Genomic DNA, 15,817 nt, shown 5'->3' on the forward strand with positions numbered 1-15,817 from the left:
TTCCAGTGGGAATGTTGTCAAGCATTTTAAAATGGCTGTGGATAGTGAGATCCAAGCCACTGTGGGTTTAGCCTGGTGAGAAGAAGAAGCCAGTATTCCAGAATAAACATCACCAAGTTGAAGCAGAAGTCACCAACGTATTTATTTCCGTTCCAGCTGGAAAATGATGACGGCTGCATTAATTTTCTGAAGAAACCGCCATGTTTTTTGGGTAGAAAAATATAGAAATATATAGTTTTCCATTCAACTTTCCTTGCGCCCACCACTTCAACCCACTTCGCTGTGATTGGCTGTGATGTCAGTGGGCCAACGGAGCAACCGGGGGAGGAGGTGCCTCCTCCAACCAGAGCGCAAGCCTCGCTTTGGCCGCTCAGCCAATGAGCGAAAGGGAGGCGGGCAGAAGAGAAAACAATGAACGGATGTGTAAGGATAGAATTATGAATGGCCCTTTCCACACCCATATGATAGGTGATCAAGGCAGATAGCTTGAGCCTTCCAGTCTTGATCCTGACTATTGTCCTGAGTTTCTGAATCAACATCTTTGTCTGGCCCCGAAGAGCCAGATCTATTGTCACAAAGTCCTGCAATATTGACAGTGGTCGGGCATTTGGACAACGTGGCCGGTCCGGCGGAGCTGATGGCGGAAGACCATCACTTCAGTGCTGGTGGTCTTTGCTTCTTCCAGCATGCTGACATTTGTCCGCCTATCTTGCCAGGAGATTTTTCGGAGGCGACGCTGATGGAATCGTTCCAGGAGTTGCGTGTGACATCTGTAGACAGTCTACTTTTCACAGGCATATAGCAGGGTTGGGAGGACAATAGTTTTATAAACAAGCACCTTGGTCTTCCTATGGATGTCCCGATCCTCAAACACTCTCTGCTTCATTTGGAAAAATGCTGCACTTGCACAGCTCAGGCGGTGTTGTATTTTGGTGTCAGTGTTGACTTTTGTGAAGAGGTGACTGCCAAGGTAGCGGAAATGGTCAACATTTTTTAATGTTACACCATTAATTAGTATTTCTGGCATGGGAGAGGGATTGGCTGGTGACTGCTGGAAGAGGACTTTGGTTTTCTCGATGTTCAGTGACAGGCCAAAGTTCTCGTGTGCTTCTGCAAAGGTGTGTCGAGTGGCTTGTAGGTCTTCTTCTGATTGCGCACAGACAACGTTGTCACCAGCATACTGGTGTTCTATAACAGATGTTGTTGTAACCTTGGTTTTGGCTTTCAGTCTGCTGAGGTTAAATATCTTGCCATCTGTCCGATAGATGATGCGGAATGTCACAATGAAGGTGAAGCGGCGACAATCCCCTTTCCCTCTCAGTTGGGGAAGTGTCCTTTGTGTCAAGTATGTGATATGTCCATGGGCCCCATGCCCTACATGGTCTGGTCAAAGACCCTCTGATGTCGAGAAAAAGGGGCTATTTGCTTATTGTACATGCTAATGGGTTTCTGCCAAGCCCATGGTTAAGGGATAATTGGCCAAGGACGTCTTGCAATACTTGGGCCTTGAGTTGCTGGGCATAGTTCATGAGGAGGTCACCCTGCTCAATATTCTTATATAAACATACATGTTGTTGTTGTTCATTCGTTCAGTCACTTCTGACTCTTTGTGACCTCATGGACCATCACACGCCAGAGCTCCCTGTCGGCCGTCACCTCCCCCAGCTCCTTCAGAGTCAAGCCAGTCACTTCAAGGATGCCATCCATCCATCTTGCTCTTGGTCGGCCCCTCTTCCTTTTTCCTTTCACTTTCCTCAGCATACTTGTCTTTTCTAAGCTTTCCTTTCTTCTCATGATGTGGCCAAAGTACTTAATCTTGGCCTCCCATATCCTTCCCTCCAATGAGCAGCCGGGATTAATTTCCTAAAGGATGGTTGGATCTTCTCGCAGTCCAAGGCACTCTCAGAACTTTCCTCCAACACCACAGTTCAAAAGCATCTATCTTCCTTGGCTCAACCTTCCCTAAGGTCCAGCTCTCACATCTGATGGTTACTACGGGGAATGCCATTGCTTTAAACATACATACATATTATAAATGGGAATTAGGGGCATATACATGTGGGAAAGCGGTACATGCAGGGTTGAGGAAAGATCCATCCTAGTCACCCAGAGTTCATAAAAGCTCATAAAAGTTGACAAAAGTCCATAGAAGCAAGAGCAGCTGAAGTCCATTCATAAAACATGAGGTTCATTCATAAAATGGCAGTCCAATTCATAAAAACAACCAAATTGGCCTGATGCTGGCCTGGGTCACAGGGGTGACACATGAGGGACTTTCCGGGGTGCGGGCACCATGGGGCACCACTTTGAGGCGACACGCACAAGAAAGAAAGGGCACACAAACATAGTTGCCATGTGGGGCCACGGAAAAGCCTTAGGGGGAAGAGATGTGAAGAGACTATATGTGGGTGTATTTTGGTAGGATATGTTTTTGTCCAGTATCAGCAAAGGTGAGTCAAAGATCATACAGAAAAGCAAGGATGGGCAGAAAATATGTGATTTCAATAAGGGTAATAAGGGTAAGGTTATAAAATATTGTGCAGTTGGCAGTTCCCCTTTTGCTAGCCTCAGACAAAAGGCTTTGGGATCCCATTGTCTGAGAGTCCTTCTCCAGATTGGTCTGACTTTAACTCTTGTTATATCATTCCAGCCTGGTGTCCTTGGCAAAACTATGAATGTCTTGATTATAAGCTATCATTTTTGGGCAGGGGTGGGGGCATGTTTGGTACCAGGAAGACTTCCATAACTGGAGTCATGTCCAAGTGTATTCCTTGGCAGTAAGGGGGCTCTCTGGAAAACCTCTCAAGAGTGATCACCGCAGATCAGGCACACACACACACATACACACCAAGAGTGTGGGACATGTTTTGCAGACATGTTCAGCCTTGTTTTCCTCCCAGCCAGGCAATCTAGCCTCTGCATGTCTGAAAGCCAGGCCCTCTTTGTATGCTGCCTCTCCCAACACACAAACTGTCCTTAGCCTCAGCCATTTGCAAGATGGTGACCTGCAACATAATGTGTTCTATGTTCTGTGCTTGTGAATGGTTGAGGCTCGGGTTTTTTGTTTACAGTCACATGAGGAGAGAGAACTGGAGGTTGGGGGAGAGAAAGAAAAAGAAGGGAATGTTTGTGAAATGGGTGGTAGCAAGGTAAAGGTTTAGTTAGAGAAAAAGGCAAGGATTTGAATGTGAAGGGAAAAGGCAGAAGGAGTCAGATTAAAAAAAACCATACCTGGCTGAGCAACAGGTATACTCTGGAACATATATTACTCAGCTCACCTTTAGAGGCTCCAGGCAGTCAAACAGTGTCAATCCTTACTGCACAAGAGGTGGGGAGAGGACACAGTTTATATCTTAGACCACTTATCACTCATGCTGAGGAATGATTGTTTCTGTCCTTCTTCTTCACAGCAGATAACTGGAAGAAGAGCAATGTATACACCAAACACAGTAAGCATTTTGGGCACAATGAGGACCTTCCTAGACACCAGCAAGCCCACAGTGAAGACGGAAGTACTGCCAGAGAAAGGCCTTACAAATGCAATCTATATGGAGAGAAGCAATACCAATGCCATGAGTATAGGAAATGTTTTGGTCAGAGTTCAAACTTGGTGAGGCACAAAACACTCCACACAGGAGAGGAGCCACACCAGTGCCAAGAGTGTGGGACATGTTTTGCAGACAGTTCTGCCTTAGTGAGCCACAAAAGAGTCCATACAGGAGAGAAGCCATACAAATGCTATGCATGTGGGAAATGTTTTGCTTCCAGTTCAGCCTTGGTGACCCACAAAAGAGTCCATACAGGAGAGAAGCCATACAAATGCTATGAATGTGGGAAATGTTTTGCTTCCAGTTCAGACTTGGTGAGCCACAAAAGAGTCCACAGAGGAGAGAAGCCATACAAATGCCATGAATGTGGGAAATGTTTTGCTGTGACTTCAGCCTTGGTGAGCCACACAAGAGTCCATACAGGAGAGAAGCCATACAAATGCTATGAATGTGGGAAATGTTTTTCTATGAATTCACACTTGGTGAGCCACAAAAGAGTCCACACAGGAGAGAAGCCATACAAATGCTATGAATGTGGGAAATGTTTTGCTGTGACTTCAGCCTTGGTGAGCCACACAAGAGTCCATACAGGAGAGAAGCCATACAAATGCTATGAATGTGGGAAATGTTTTGCTGTGACTTCAGCCTTGGTGAGCCACAAAAGAGTCCACACAGGAGAGAAGCCATACAAATGCTATGAATGTGGGAAATGTTTCACTAAAAGTTCAACCTTGGTGAGCCACAAAAGAATCCACACAGAAGAGAAGCCGTACAAATGCTATGAATGTGGGAAATGTTTTGGTCAGAGTTCAGACTTGGTGAGCCATAAAAGAGTCCACACAGGAGAGAAGCCATACAAATGCCATGAATGTGGGAAATGTTTTGCTTCCAGTTCATACTTGGTGAGGCACAAAAGAGTCCATACAGGAGAGAAGCCATACAAATGCCATGAATGTGGGAAATGTTTTGCTCAGAGTTCACACTTGGTGAGCCACAAAAGAGTCCACACAAGAGAGAAGCCATACAAATGCCATGAATGTGGGAAATGTTTTGCTTCCAGTTCACACTTGGTGAGGCACAAAAGAGTCCACACAGGAGAGAAGCCATACAAATGCTATGAATGTGGGAAATATTTTGCTCAGAGTTCACACTTGGTGAGCCACAAAAGAGTCCACACAGGAGAGGAGCCATACAAATGCTATGAATGTGGGAAATGTTTTGCTTCCAGTTCACACTTGGTGAGGCACAAAAGAGTCCACACAGGAGAGAAGCCATACAAATGCTATGAATGTGGGAAATATTTTGCTCAGAGTTCACACTTGGTGAGCCACAAAAGAGTCCACACAGGAGAGGAGCCATACAAATGCTATGAATGTGGGAAATGTTTTGCTTCCAGGTCACTCTTGGTGAGCCACAATAGACTCCATACAGAAGAGAAGCCATACACATGCCATGAATGTGGGAAATGTTTTGCTCACAGTTCAAACTTGGTGAGCCACAAAAGACTCCACACAAGAGATAAGCCATAGCAATGCCAGGAGTTCATATCTGGCAAGTCACCAGAGAATTCATAGAGCAGAAAAACCATCCAAAGAGCTGGGACAAAAGTAAAAAGAAAAAGAAAAAAAAGAACAGCAACAGGAAAATTGCAGATTTGGACATTCTGGCCCTATAGACTATACATTCAATATTTTCCAATGAACATGTGTGATTCCCTTGGCTTCATGTAGCACTTGGCTTGACTTTGGGCTGATTTTTTAGACACTTCCCTTCTTGGTTTCAAACTGTGTTTGGATGTTTTGCTTTGTTTGACGTGAGACTGTTGCTCTTTTGCTTCTATGGTCACGGGCATCACCATGGGACTGGACTGGCTTTCCTCTTCTCAGCCTTTGTGGGGAAACATAAATTTTCAAACAGGACCATTTGAGAAGTTCTGCCTAAGATTTGGTAAAGTCCACTTTCTTGTCCTTTGAATTCTTATGGTGAGGTCCTCTTCTCTGGAGGCTCAGAAATCAAGCTCCCGGTGACAATCCTTCAGAGGGTGAAATATGATTGTCATGTCACTTATTTTAAAAATAAACCACATTGCTTCTGTTGAGGCCAAACCAAAGGAAAAGATGCTTGCGCGGTTATTTCCCTTGATGTGCAAATCGTATCTCTGGCTCGCATTTACTGGCTGTTTTCCCTGCTCCTGGCACACACCCTTTGAATCCACATTACATTGAAAAACACGAGTCTTGTTGTTGTCTTAGAACAGGTGAGAGCATTGCCTCTTGGTGTCACTCACCTGGGGACTGATGGAGAGATTAAAGGTACATCCTGCCTTCCTTCCAAGACGGGACTGATGTGAGGGAGAAGCCGGACTCTGCTCCCTCGGCCCCTTTCCCCACCTGCTCTGCCCCTCCAGCTCTCACCTCCATATCCACTATAACCTCAGTTGGTACTCCTGGTCAGTCGAAAGGCCGAACAGGGCATAGGGTTACAGCCTGTGTTAGACGTGGTTACACGCCCCCTGAAGACGCAGGTTCGCAGCTTGGGTGTGATCCTGGACTCATCGCTGAGTCTGGATCTCCAGGTTTCGGCGATGACCAGGGGAGCATTTGCACAATTAAAACTTGTGCACCAGCTGCGCCCGTACCTTGGGAAGTCTGACTTGGTCACGGTAGTCCACGCTCTGGTTACATCCCGTATAGATTACTGCAACGCGCTGTACGTGGGGTTGCCTTTGAAGACGGCCCGGAAGCTTCAAATGGTCCAGCGTGCGGCAGCGAGGTTGCTAACACGCTCGGGGAGCATACAACTCCTCTGTTGAATCAGCTCCACTGGCTGCCAGTCTGCTACCGGGCTCAGTTGAAAGTGCTGGCTTTAGCCTATAAAGCCCTAAACGGTTCTGGCCCAGTCTATCTATCTGAACGCATCTCTCCCTACGAACTCCTCAGGATCTTAAGATCATCTGGAGAGGCCCTGCTCTTAATCCCGCCTGCTTTGCAGGCACGTCTGGCGGGGACAAGAGACAAGGCCTTCTCTGTGGTGGCCCCCCGGCTGTGAAACTCCCTCTCTAGGGATATTAGATCAGCCCCCTCCCTCCTGACTTTCCAAAAAAGAGTCAAAACTTGGCTCTTTGAGCAAGCATTCGGAACCCTGAAGTAAACAGACAAACTAGAGTTGGAAATTGACCCAGGAATGGCCAAGACAATGTAACGGATGAAGATTTGAACGAGAGGACATAGTTTCTTTTTAAATTGTTTATTATGCACTGTCGTTTATGTTTAATTTACACTGGATGTTTTTGCTTTATTAATGGATGTATTTTGTTTTCGGCATCGAATTGTGCCGACTGTGTATACCGCCCTGAGTCGCCTTCAGGCTGAAATGGGCGGGATAGAAATAAAGTAAATAAATTAATAATAATAATCTCAGTTCCATCCTGATGATCTTAAGCTTTGTCATGGTTCATAGAAGGAGATAGGTTCAGACAGTCAGTCTGGACAGGTAATCTAAGATTTGGTAGAATCCACGTTCTTGTCCTTTGAATGTCTAAGTTGAGGCCCTCTTCTTTGGAGCAGCAGAAAGCAGTAAGTGAGACAGAATCATAGAATCCTGGAGTTGGAAGAGACCTCCTGGGCCATCCAGTCCAACCCCATTCTGCCAAGAAGCAGGAATATTGCATTCAAATCACCCCTGACAGATGGCCATCCAGCCTCTGTTTAAAAGCTTCCAAAGAAGGAGCTTTCCCCACACTCCGGGGCAGGGGGTTCCACTGCTGAACGGCTCTCACAGTCAGGAAGTTCTTCCTCATGTTCAGATGGAATCTCCTCTCTTGTAGTTTGAAGCCATTGTTCCACTGCGTCCTAGTCTCCAAGGAAGCAGAAAACAAGCTTGCTCCCTCCTCCCTGTGACATCCTCTCACATATGTATACATGGCTATCATATCTCCTCTCAGCCTTCTCTTCTTCAGGCTAAACATGCCCAGCTCCTTAAGCCGCTCCTCATAGGGCTTGTTCTCCAGACCCTTGATCATTTTAGTCGCCCTCCTCTGGACACATTCCAGCTTGTCAATATCTCTCTGGAATTGTGGTGCCCAGAATTGGACACAATATACCAGGTGTGGTCTAACCAAGGCGGAATAGAGGGGTAGCATGACTTCCCTAGATCTAGACACTAGGCTCCTATTGATGCAGGCCAAAATCCCATTGGCTTTTTTTTTTTTGTTTGCCGCCACATGATATTGTTGGTTCATGTTTAACTTATTGTCCACAAGGACTCCAAGACCTTTTTCACACGTACTGCTCTCGAGCCAGGCCTCGTCCCCCATTCTGTATCTTTGCATTTCGTTAAGTAGAGTATCTTGCATTTGTCCCCGTTGATGTCCATGTACAGTGTTCCCTCCCTTATCGTGGGGGTTACGTTCCAGGACCTCCCGCAATAAGTGAAAAACCGCAAAGTAGGGACACTCTATTTATTTTAATATTTATACCTTATTTTAGTAGGTATACACTATTTTAAATCTTTATAAACTTAAAATAAAGTGAAAGGAAGGAAGGAAGGAAGGAAGGAAGGAAGGAAAAGCCCTTCAAGGGTGGAGGGAGGGAGGCAGGGAGGACTGATAGCCATGTATAAATATGCGAGAGGAAGCCACAGGGAGGAGGGAGCAAGCTTGTTTTCTGCTTCCTTGGAGACTAGGATGCGGAACAATGGCTTCAAACTACGAGAAAGGAGATTCCATCTGAACATGAGGAAGAACTTCCTGACTGTGAGAGCCGTTCAGCAGTGGAACTCTCTGCCCCGGAGTGTGGTGGAGTGTGGTGGAGGCTCCTTCTTTGGAAGCTTTTAAACAGAGGCTGGATGGCCATCTGTCAGGGGTGATTTGAATGCAATATTCCTGCTTCTTGGCAGAATGGGGTTGGACTGGATGGCCCAAGAGGTCTCTTCCAACTCTTTGATTCTATGATTCTATGAAAGTGCACAAAACAGTGAAAATACCATGATAAATATTTTAAATTAATTTTTTTTAAATCCGCGAAACTGTGAATCCCATGTGGAGGAGGTGGGCTTCGCAGATTCTTTTTGCACGGTCTGCCAAGGCTTTAATGGTGCTTCTTTTTTGACTTGGGTGATGGTTGGAGTTTTTATGTAGATATCTATCTGTGTGTGTGGGTTTTCTGTAGACGGTGTGACCCAATTGTTGATCTGGTTTGCGGATGACTAGGACATCTAGAAAAGGCAGTCTTCCTTCATTTTCTTTTTCCATGGTGAACTGGATGTTCACCATGGAAAAAAAGTCAAAAAAGAAGCACCATTAAAGAATCTGCGAACCCCACCTCCTCCAAGATGAACTGAACCATCTCAACTGGGCTCTCCAGGCCAATGGAGACTCCACCTCAGACATCAGAAGAGCTGCAAGACCAAGAACAAGCCACGAGAGTCAAGATGAAGATCCACCCAGAGGAAAAGTGTTCCTGCCATACATCAAGGGAACCACTGACCACATAGGGAAGCTGATGAGGAAACACAACATACAAACAATCTACAAACCCACCAAGAAAATCCAACAAATGCTACGTTCAGCAAAGGACAAGAGGGATCCTCTCACCTCTGCAGGAGTCTACCGTGTACCATGCAGCTGTGGACAAGTCTACATAGGGACCACCAAACGCAGCGCCCAGACACGCATCAAGGAACATGAAAGGCACTGCAGACTACTTCAACCAGAGAAGTCAGCCATAGCAGAGCACCTGATGAACCAGCCTGGACACAGCATATTATTTGAAAACACAGAAGTGCTGGACCACTCTCACAACCACCATGTCAGACTACACAGAGAAGCCACTGAAATCCACAAGCATGTGGACAATTTCAACAGAAAGGAAGAGACCATGAAAATGAACAAAATCTGGCTACCAGTATTAAAAAACTCTAAAATTATAACAGCTAAACAACAGAGAGGAAAAAACCAGGCACAGATTAACACCTCCCAGCAACAGATTTTCCCAGGATCAGGCAGGCCTTCAAATGCTAATGAAGGTGATCAGCTAAACATTCACACCTAACTGCAGCAGGGAAGAGCTCCTTGCCCCACCCCAGCCATTCCACAGATATATAAACCCATTTTTCCTACTTCCAACAGACCTCACACCTCTGAGGATGCTTGCCATAGATGCAGGCAAAACGTCAGGAGAAATGCCTCTAGAACATGGCCATATAGCCCGAAAAAACCCGCAAGAACCTACATTCTGAATCTCCTTTGTTTACTACTCCTGTTTCCCTGAAAATAAGACACTGTCTTATATTTATTTATCCTCAAGAAGACACACTATGCCTTATTTTCAGGGGATAGAATCATAGAATTGGAAGAGACCTTGTGGGCCATCCAATCCAAACCCCATTCTGCCAAGAAGCAGGAAAATCACATTCAAAGCACCCCCAACAGATGGCCATCCAGCTTCTGTTTAAAAGCCTCCAAAGAAGGAGCCTCCACCAGAATTTGGGGCAGAGAGTTCCACTGCTGAACAGCTCTCACAGTCAGGAAGTTCTTCCTAATGTTCAGGGGAATCTCCTTTCTTGTAGTTTGAAGCCATTGTTCTGCATCCTAGTCTCCAGGGTAGCGGAAAACAAGTTCACTTCCTCCTCTCTATGACTTCCTCTCATATTTATACATGGCTATCATGTCTCCTCTCAGGCTTCTCTTCTTCAGGCTAAACATGCCCAGCTCTTTAAGCCACTCCTCATAGGGCTTGTTCTCCAGATCATTTGAGTCGCCCTCTTCTGGACACATTCCAGCATGTCAATATCTCCCTTGAATTGTGGTGCCCAGAATTGCACACAGTATGATTCCAAGTGTGGTCTAACCAAGGCAGAATAGAGAGGGAGCAAGACAGAGAGATGAAGAGAGAGAGAGAGAGAGAGAGAGAGAGAGAGAGAGAAGATGATGGATGGATGGATGGATGGATGGATAGATAGATAGATAGATAGATAGGTAATAGATATTTAGAGTGATAGAGGAAAAAATGGATAGGCAAGATAGATATTTAGAGTGAGATATGGATATATAAGATGATAGATAGATAGATAGATAGATAGATAGATAGATAGAGGTAGATAGATAGGTAGATAGATATAGGTAGATAGATATTTAGAGTGAGAGATGGATGGATAAGAGAGAGAGAGATGAGAGAGAAGAAGATGGATGGATGGATAGATAAGATAGATAGACAGATATTTAGAGTGATAGAGGAATTACCTTGCCCATCCATTTATTATATACTAGCTGTCCTCTGCCACGCGTTGCTGTGGCCCAGTCTGGTGATCTGGAAAATGAAGTAATGAGAAAGTGTTGGTTTCTAATATATGTAATTTCTTTATGCTTGTGAGTGAACAGTATTTCTTGTTGTTTCTTTGTCAGTGTTGATGTGGAGAGTGTCTGGTTTGCCCACTCTGGAATATGCAACCTATCATTGTCCTTCTTTAAGGGTCTCACTCTAAATATCTGTCTGTCTGTCTATCTATCTATCTATCTATCTATCTGTGATACTATATCTCTGTTCTTAAGGTGAAAGGCACATGTCTGTGTTTTAGATGGATTAGGGATCAGCTGGTTTTCCCTGTAATAGGCAGTAAGAGCACCTAGAGCTTCGGAGAGCTTCTGTTCAACCATCTCAAAGCTCCCTGCTTGAGCAGTAATGGCACGATCATCAGCATAGATGAAACTCTCTATCCCTTCTGGCAGTGGCTGGTCATTTGTGTAGATGTTGAACATGGATGGAGTGAGCACGCTTCCCTGAGGCAGGCCGTTCTTCTGTTTCCGCCATCTGCTTCTCTGGCCCTGGGACTCAACAAAGAAGCTCCTGTTTTGTAGCAGGTTTCCTATGAGGTGGGTGAGATGGTAGTCCTTTGTGATATTATACATTTTTCTCAGGAGGAGGTGGTGGTTAACAGTATCATAGGCTGCTGACAAGTCTATGAAGACAGTTCCTGTGATCTGCTGCCTTTCAAAGACAGATGGATAGATAAGATAGCTAGGTAGCATCCCTTTTCCCTGAGAACAGATCTGACTCTGAAGGGTTAAAGCAACCAAGAAGGCTTCCTAGAGGGGAAGACGGAAGGAAGGAAAAGCCTCCCACAGATGAAGCCCCGCCCCTTATGGCCAGTGGTGAGAGCGTCCCTTCCTAGAGGGGCACCGGAAGAGGCTTGTGCTGCAGAGGGGGAAAGGAGTTCCGCTTCCGGGAGGGAGCCAGTCCTCCTTAGGCGGGGCAGGAGGCGGGCCTGCTCTCTTTTGGGCTGCTTCTCTCCTCTCATCTGTGAGATCCGCCCCTCCATTCCTGCTCTCACCCCCACCATCTCTTTCCTGGGTAAACAATGGCATTTCCTTCATCGCTGCTTCCTGCCTTGTTCCTTCTTCCGCTTCCTTCCTTCTTTACTTCATGGCTGTCTCTTCCCTTTCTTGAGATAGAGAGGGAAGCAGGAATGGGGCCTCTGCCTGGCAGGCAAGTCCTCCATCCCAGGATCTCATCCCAGGTTTTCTGTTTATCCCAAATTATATGGCAATGTGGATTCATATAATCCAGTTCAAAGCGAAGGAGGCTTCAAGGGTCTCTGAGTGAAATTAAGCGAGGGGCTTTGAATGAAATTAACAGCAAAAGAGAAACATACCCTTTCTCTGTAGAAAAACAGCAATACGGAAGAAAACGTTTTTAAGAAACAAGATGTGACATGTAGAAGGTACTTCCTTACACAGGATGCGTTGTGGTTAACTTCAAAGGTTGTGGTAAAGTGCAGAGTATGCATGTACAAGAAGGTACATTCCATCAAAAGGTCAAGGGAGAGGGGCTGGAAAGAGAGTACTTTCCATGACAAAAAAAATGTTTTCTTTTGTTAAAGGTTAAAATTGTTGATCTCACAGTAAAAGGTTAAAATTGTTGATGTCAGTGGTATTTTCCCTTTTTGCATTGTTTGCACTGGGGTATAAAGATATGCAGATTTCAAGAGAAGAGAGCGGCAGTCACTTGAAGGGTAGCATCTACGTATGCTGTTAGGCTGTCCGTCTTCTTCATGAAGAAACTAAAATAAAACCTTGTTTTTTGATCTTTCATTGGGACTGTCTCCTTCCTTTCGTGCTAGCGATGTGGACCTAAGAAGACCCAGTTTAGGGTCTCTAACATTAACTGGCTTCAGCCTACTCATGCTCCTCAGGACGACACTAGCTTTGGTACAAGAAGGTACTTTCCATCAAAAGGTCAAGGGAGAGGGGCTGGAAAGACAGTGAAAAGAAAATGTTTTCTTTTGTTAAAGGTTAAAATTGTTGATGTCAGGTAGTGGTACTTTCCCTTTTTGTTTGCAGATTTTGTAGATTTCAAGGGAAGAGCACGGCAGTCACTTGAAGGGTAGCATCTGTGTATGTTGCCTGGCTGTCCGTCTTCTTCATGAAGAAACTAAAAATAAAACCTTGTTTTTTTATCTCTTTTGGGACTGTCTCCTTCCTTACATGTTCCCATGACTGCACGGACCTAAGAAGACCCAATTTAGGATCTCTAACAAAAGCAGAAAACCTGGGATGGTATCCTGGGATGTATCCCTGCTGCTCTGGGCCAGAGTGAAGAGAGAGGGGACCAGGAAGACAGCTCCACCTTGTCTCCTGTGCTGTGCTAATATAATATATAGGATATACATATCATATTTATAATATTACTAGCTATCCCCTGGCACGTGTTGCTGTGGCCCAATCTCGTGAGCTGGAAAATAAAGTAATGACAAAGTGTTGGTTTCTAATATATGTAATGTCTTTCTGCTTGTGGGTAAACAGTATTTCTTGTTGTTGTTTCTTTGTGGAAATTGTATGGTTTGCCTACTCTGGAACATGCAATATATAACTGTCCTTCTGTAGGGGTCCCTTTCAAATCTATGATACTATATCTCTCTGTATATCTTGAAGTGACTAGATTGACCTTGAAGGAGCTGGGGGTGGTGACGGCGAACAGGGAGCTCTGGCATAGGCTGGTCCATGAGGTCATGAAGAATCGGAAACGACTGAACGAATGAACAACAAATATCACTCTGTGTGTGAATCATATATATCTATCTATGCCTGAATGGCTCATTGTCAGGAGGGCTTTGATTACGGTTTTTTGCCCTGGTGAAGGGAGTTGGACTGGATGGTCTTAAGTATTTTCTGTTGGTCATGGGGGTTCTGTGTAGGAAGTTTGCCCCAATTTTTTCGTTCGTGCGGTTCAGAATGCTCTTTGATTGTAGGTGAACTATAAATCCCAGCAACTAAAACTCCCAAATGTCAAGGTCTATTTCCCCCAAACTCCCATGTGTATTCACATTTGGGCATATGGAGTATTCGTGCCAAGTTTGGTCCAGATCCATCATTGTTTGAGTTCACAGTGCTCTCTGGATGTAGGTGAACTACAACTCCCAAACTCAAGGTCAATGCCCACCAAACCCTTCTAGTCATGGGAATCCTGTGTGCCACCTTTAGTTCAATTCCATCATTGGTGGAGTTCGGAATGCTCTTTGATCGTTGGTTAACTATAAATCCCAGCAACTACTACTCCTAAATGACAAAATCATTTTTTTTTTAGTGATGGTCACTCCTTGGGTTAGTAGGTGTCTTGTGGCCAAATATGATGGCAATTTGGCCAGTGGTTTCTATGTTAATCTCACAAATGAACATTACATTTTTATTTATATAGATGTATATATGTATCTTGTAAACAGCTCTGAGTCTCCTTTGGGGTGAGAAGGGCGGCATATAAATGCCATAAATAAATAAATAGGACCTGCCTAGAAAGTCCCTCAGGCAGCAGAAGTTGGGAAGTGGCAAGGAGGGAGACTCAGGGCCCTTTGTTTCTTGGTGGAAGGGGCTCTGGAGGGCCCACTGAGGCCAGCTAAGGGATCCCTTCCTTCTCCTTCTCTTCCTCTTTTTCCTCCTCCTCCTCCTTTTCCTTCTCCTTCTTTGTCAGAGGAGGGTTCTTTCCTTCCCGGTCTCACCTGCAGGTCCCTCTTTCTGGGACTGGGATCACTGGGGCCTGAAGGAGTGCAGAGAAAGGTGTAGGAACAAACCCTCCAGCATCTGCTGCTAGAAAATGATTTGAAAGGATTCCCAAAGGATAGGAAAGAGATAGTGGCACTAGTATGATAGCTGGGGCCCTACGCTACGCTGCTTGCGCAACACTGCCCTGGATTAGGAGAACAAGTGCGTGAGTGAGCCCACCAAGTGAGAGATACAGCTGCGGCAGAGTCGTTGCAATGGAAGGAAGGATAAAAAGGATGGGGGAAAGACGACCCATGGAAGGAAGGATAAACGAGGGGGAGCGGGAATACTGTTACATTACCTCACCCTTATCCTGTCTCTCCTGAGTTAAATTATTTCACTAATATCCTGTCACAGCTGTGTCTTTCACTCACTCCGCTGTCTCGTGCACATGCTCTCTTCATTAATTTTGACCTACGTTGCGCAACTAGCGTAGGGTCCCAGCTATCATACTATTGCCAAGATAGCGAAGGTTCTAGAGGCTGAAGAAGGGAGAGGACTATGGGGGGCAGTGTTGCTCTGTGAGAAGGAGTGGACCCCCCCCCCCCCCCGAACCCTTTCTCTCCAGATCAGGAAGCCAGTCCTCCATTCAACATTCATGGTAAAGAATTTTCCAACCTTGACAGTATTAACATGACCTTGTTTATCTTGTTTGTTTTGTAGGCCCTGTCAGTTCTGCCAGTTCTTCCCCTTCAAATATAATCTGATGGGAGAGGAGGGAAGTTTTTCATCCTGTTTGGAGGCAACCTAGAAGCACAGAACAAAGATGCAAGAATTGGCTGTCTCCCAGTTAGAAACATTGTCTTCTGCTGTTGAGACAGAAAGCAGAAGAGCATTCAGGGAGGACCCTTGGAAGAAAGACCTGGAAAGCAGTTCAGATATTCAGAGACATTTTTTCCGGCATTTCCACTATGAGGAGACTTTGGGGCCCCGAGAGGTTTGCAGCCGCCTCCACTCTCTCTGCCGCTTGTGGCTGAAGCCCGAGCGACACTCCAAGGTGGAGATGCTGGACCTGGTGATCCTGGAGCAGTTCCTGGCTGTCCTTCCTGCCGAGATGGAGCGCTGGGTGAGGGAATGTGGGGCAGAGACCAGCTCCCAGGCCGTGGCCTTGGCTGAAGGCTTCCTTCTGAGTCGGGCAGAAGAGAAATGGGAGAAGTCCCAGGTGAGAGAGCAAGAGATTCATCTTTAGTTTCAAGGAGCGAAGAATAATTTTTTGAAAGACGATATAAAAATAGGT

The 15,817-nt window shown here is 45.5% G+C and overlaps 2 protein-coding genes across 3 annotated transcripts in view; both read left to right on the forward strand.

Annotated features, from left to right (window-relative positions):
- LOC132765787 (zinc finger protein 160-like) overlaps window positions 1-5,648 on the forward strand; it is a 39,153-nt gene extending 33,505 nt beyond the window's left edge. Inside the window, exon 7 of one of the 2 annotated variants that reach the window (XM_067465140.1) lies at window positions 3,942-5,645. In XM_067465140.1, coding sequence (XP_067321241.1) covers window positions 3,942-5,077 — 1,136 coding nt within the window. In that variant the 3' untranslated portion in view covers window positions 5,078-5,645. Of the gene's footprint in view, window positions 1-3,410 lie in introns of both variants that reach the window. The other variant, XM_067465139.1, reaches the window with a different exon arrangement.
- Window positions 5,649-11,735: 6,087 nt separating this feature from the next.
- Window positions 11,736-15,817, forward strand: part of LOC132765972 (zinc finger protein 271-like) — a 57,112-nt gene continuing 53,030 nt past the window's right edge. Inside the window, exons 1-2 of the mRNA XM_067465210.1 lie at window positions 11,736-11,896; window positions 15,244-15,742. Of these exons, the coding sequence (XP_067321311.1) occupies window positions 15,347-15,742 (396 nt within the window). The 5' untranslated portion in view covers window positions 11,736-11,896; window positions 15,244-15,346. The remainder of the gene's footprint in view (window positions 11,897-15,243; window positions 15,743-15,817) is intronic.

Source organism: Anolis sagrei, chromosome 2 (assembly GCF_037176765.1).
Source record: "Anolis sagrei isolate rAnoSag1 chromosome 2, rAnoSag1.mat, whole genome shotgun sequence".
NCBI lineage: Eukaryota > Metazoa > Chordata > Lepidosauria > Squamata > Dactyloidae > Anolis > Anolis sagrei.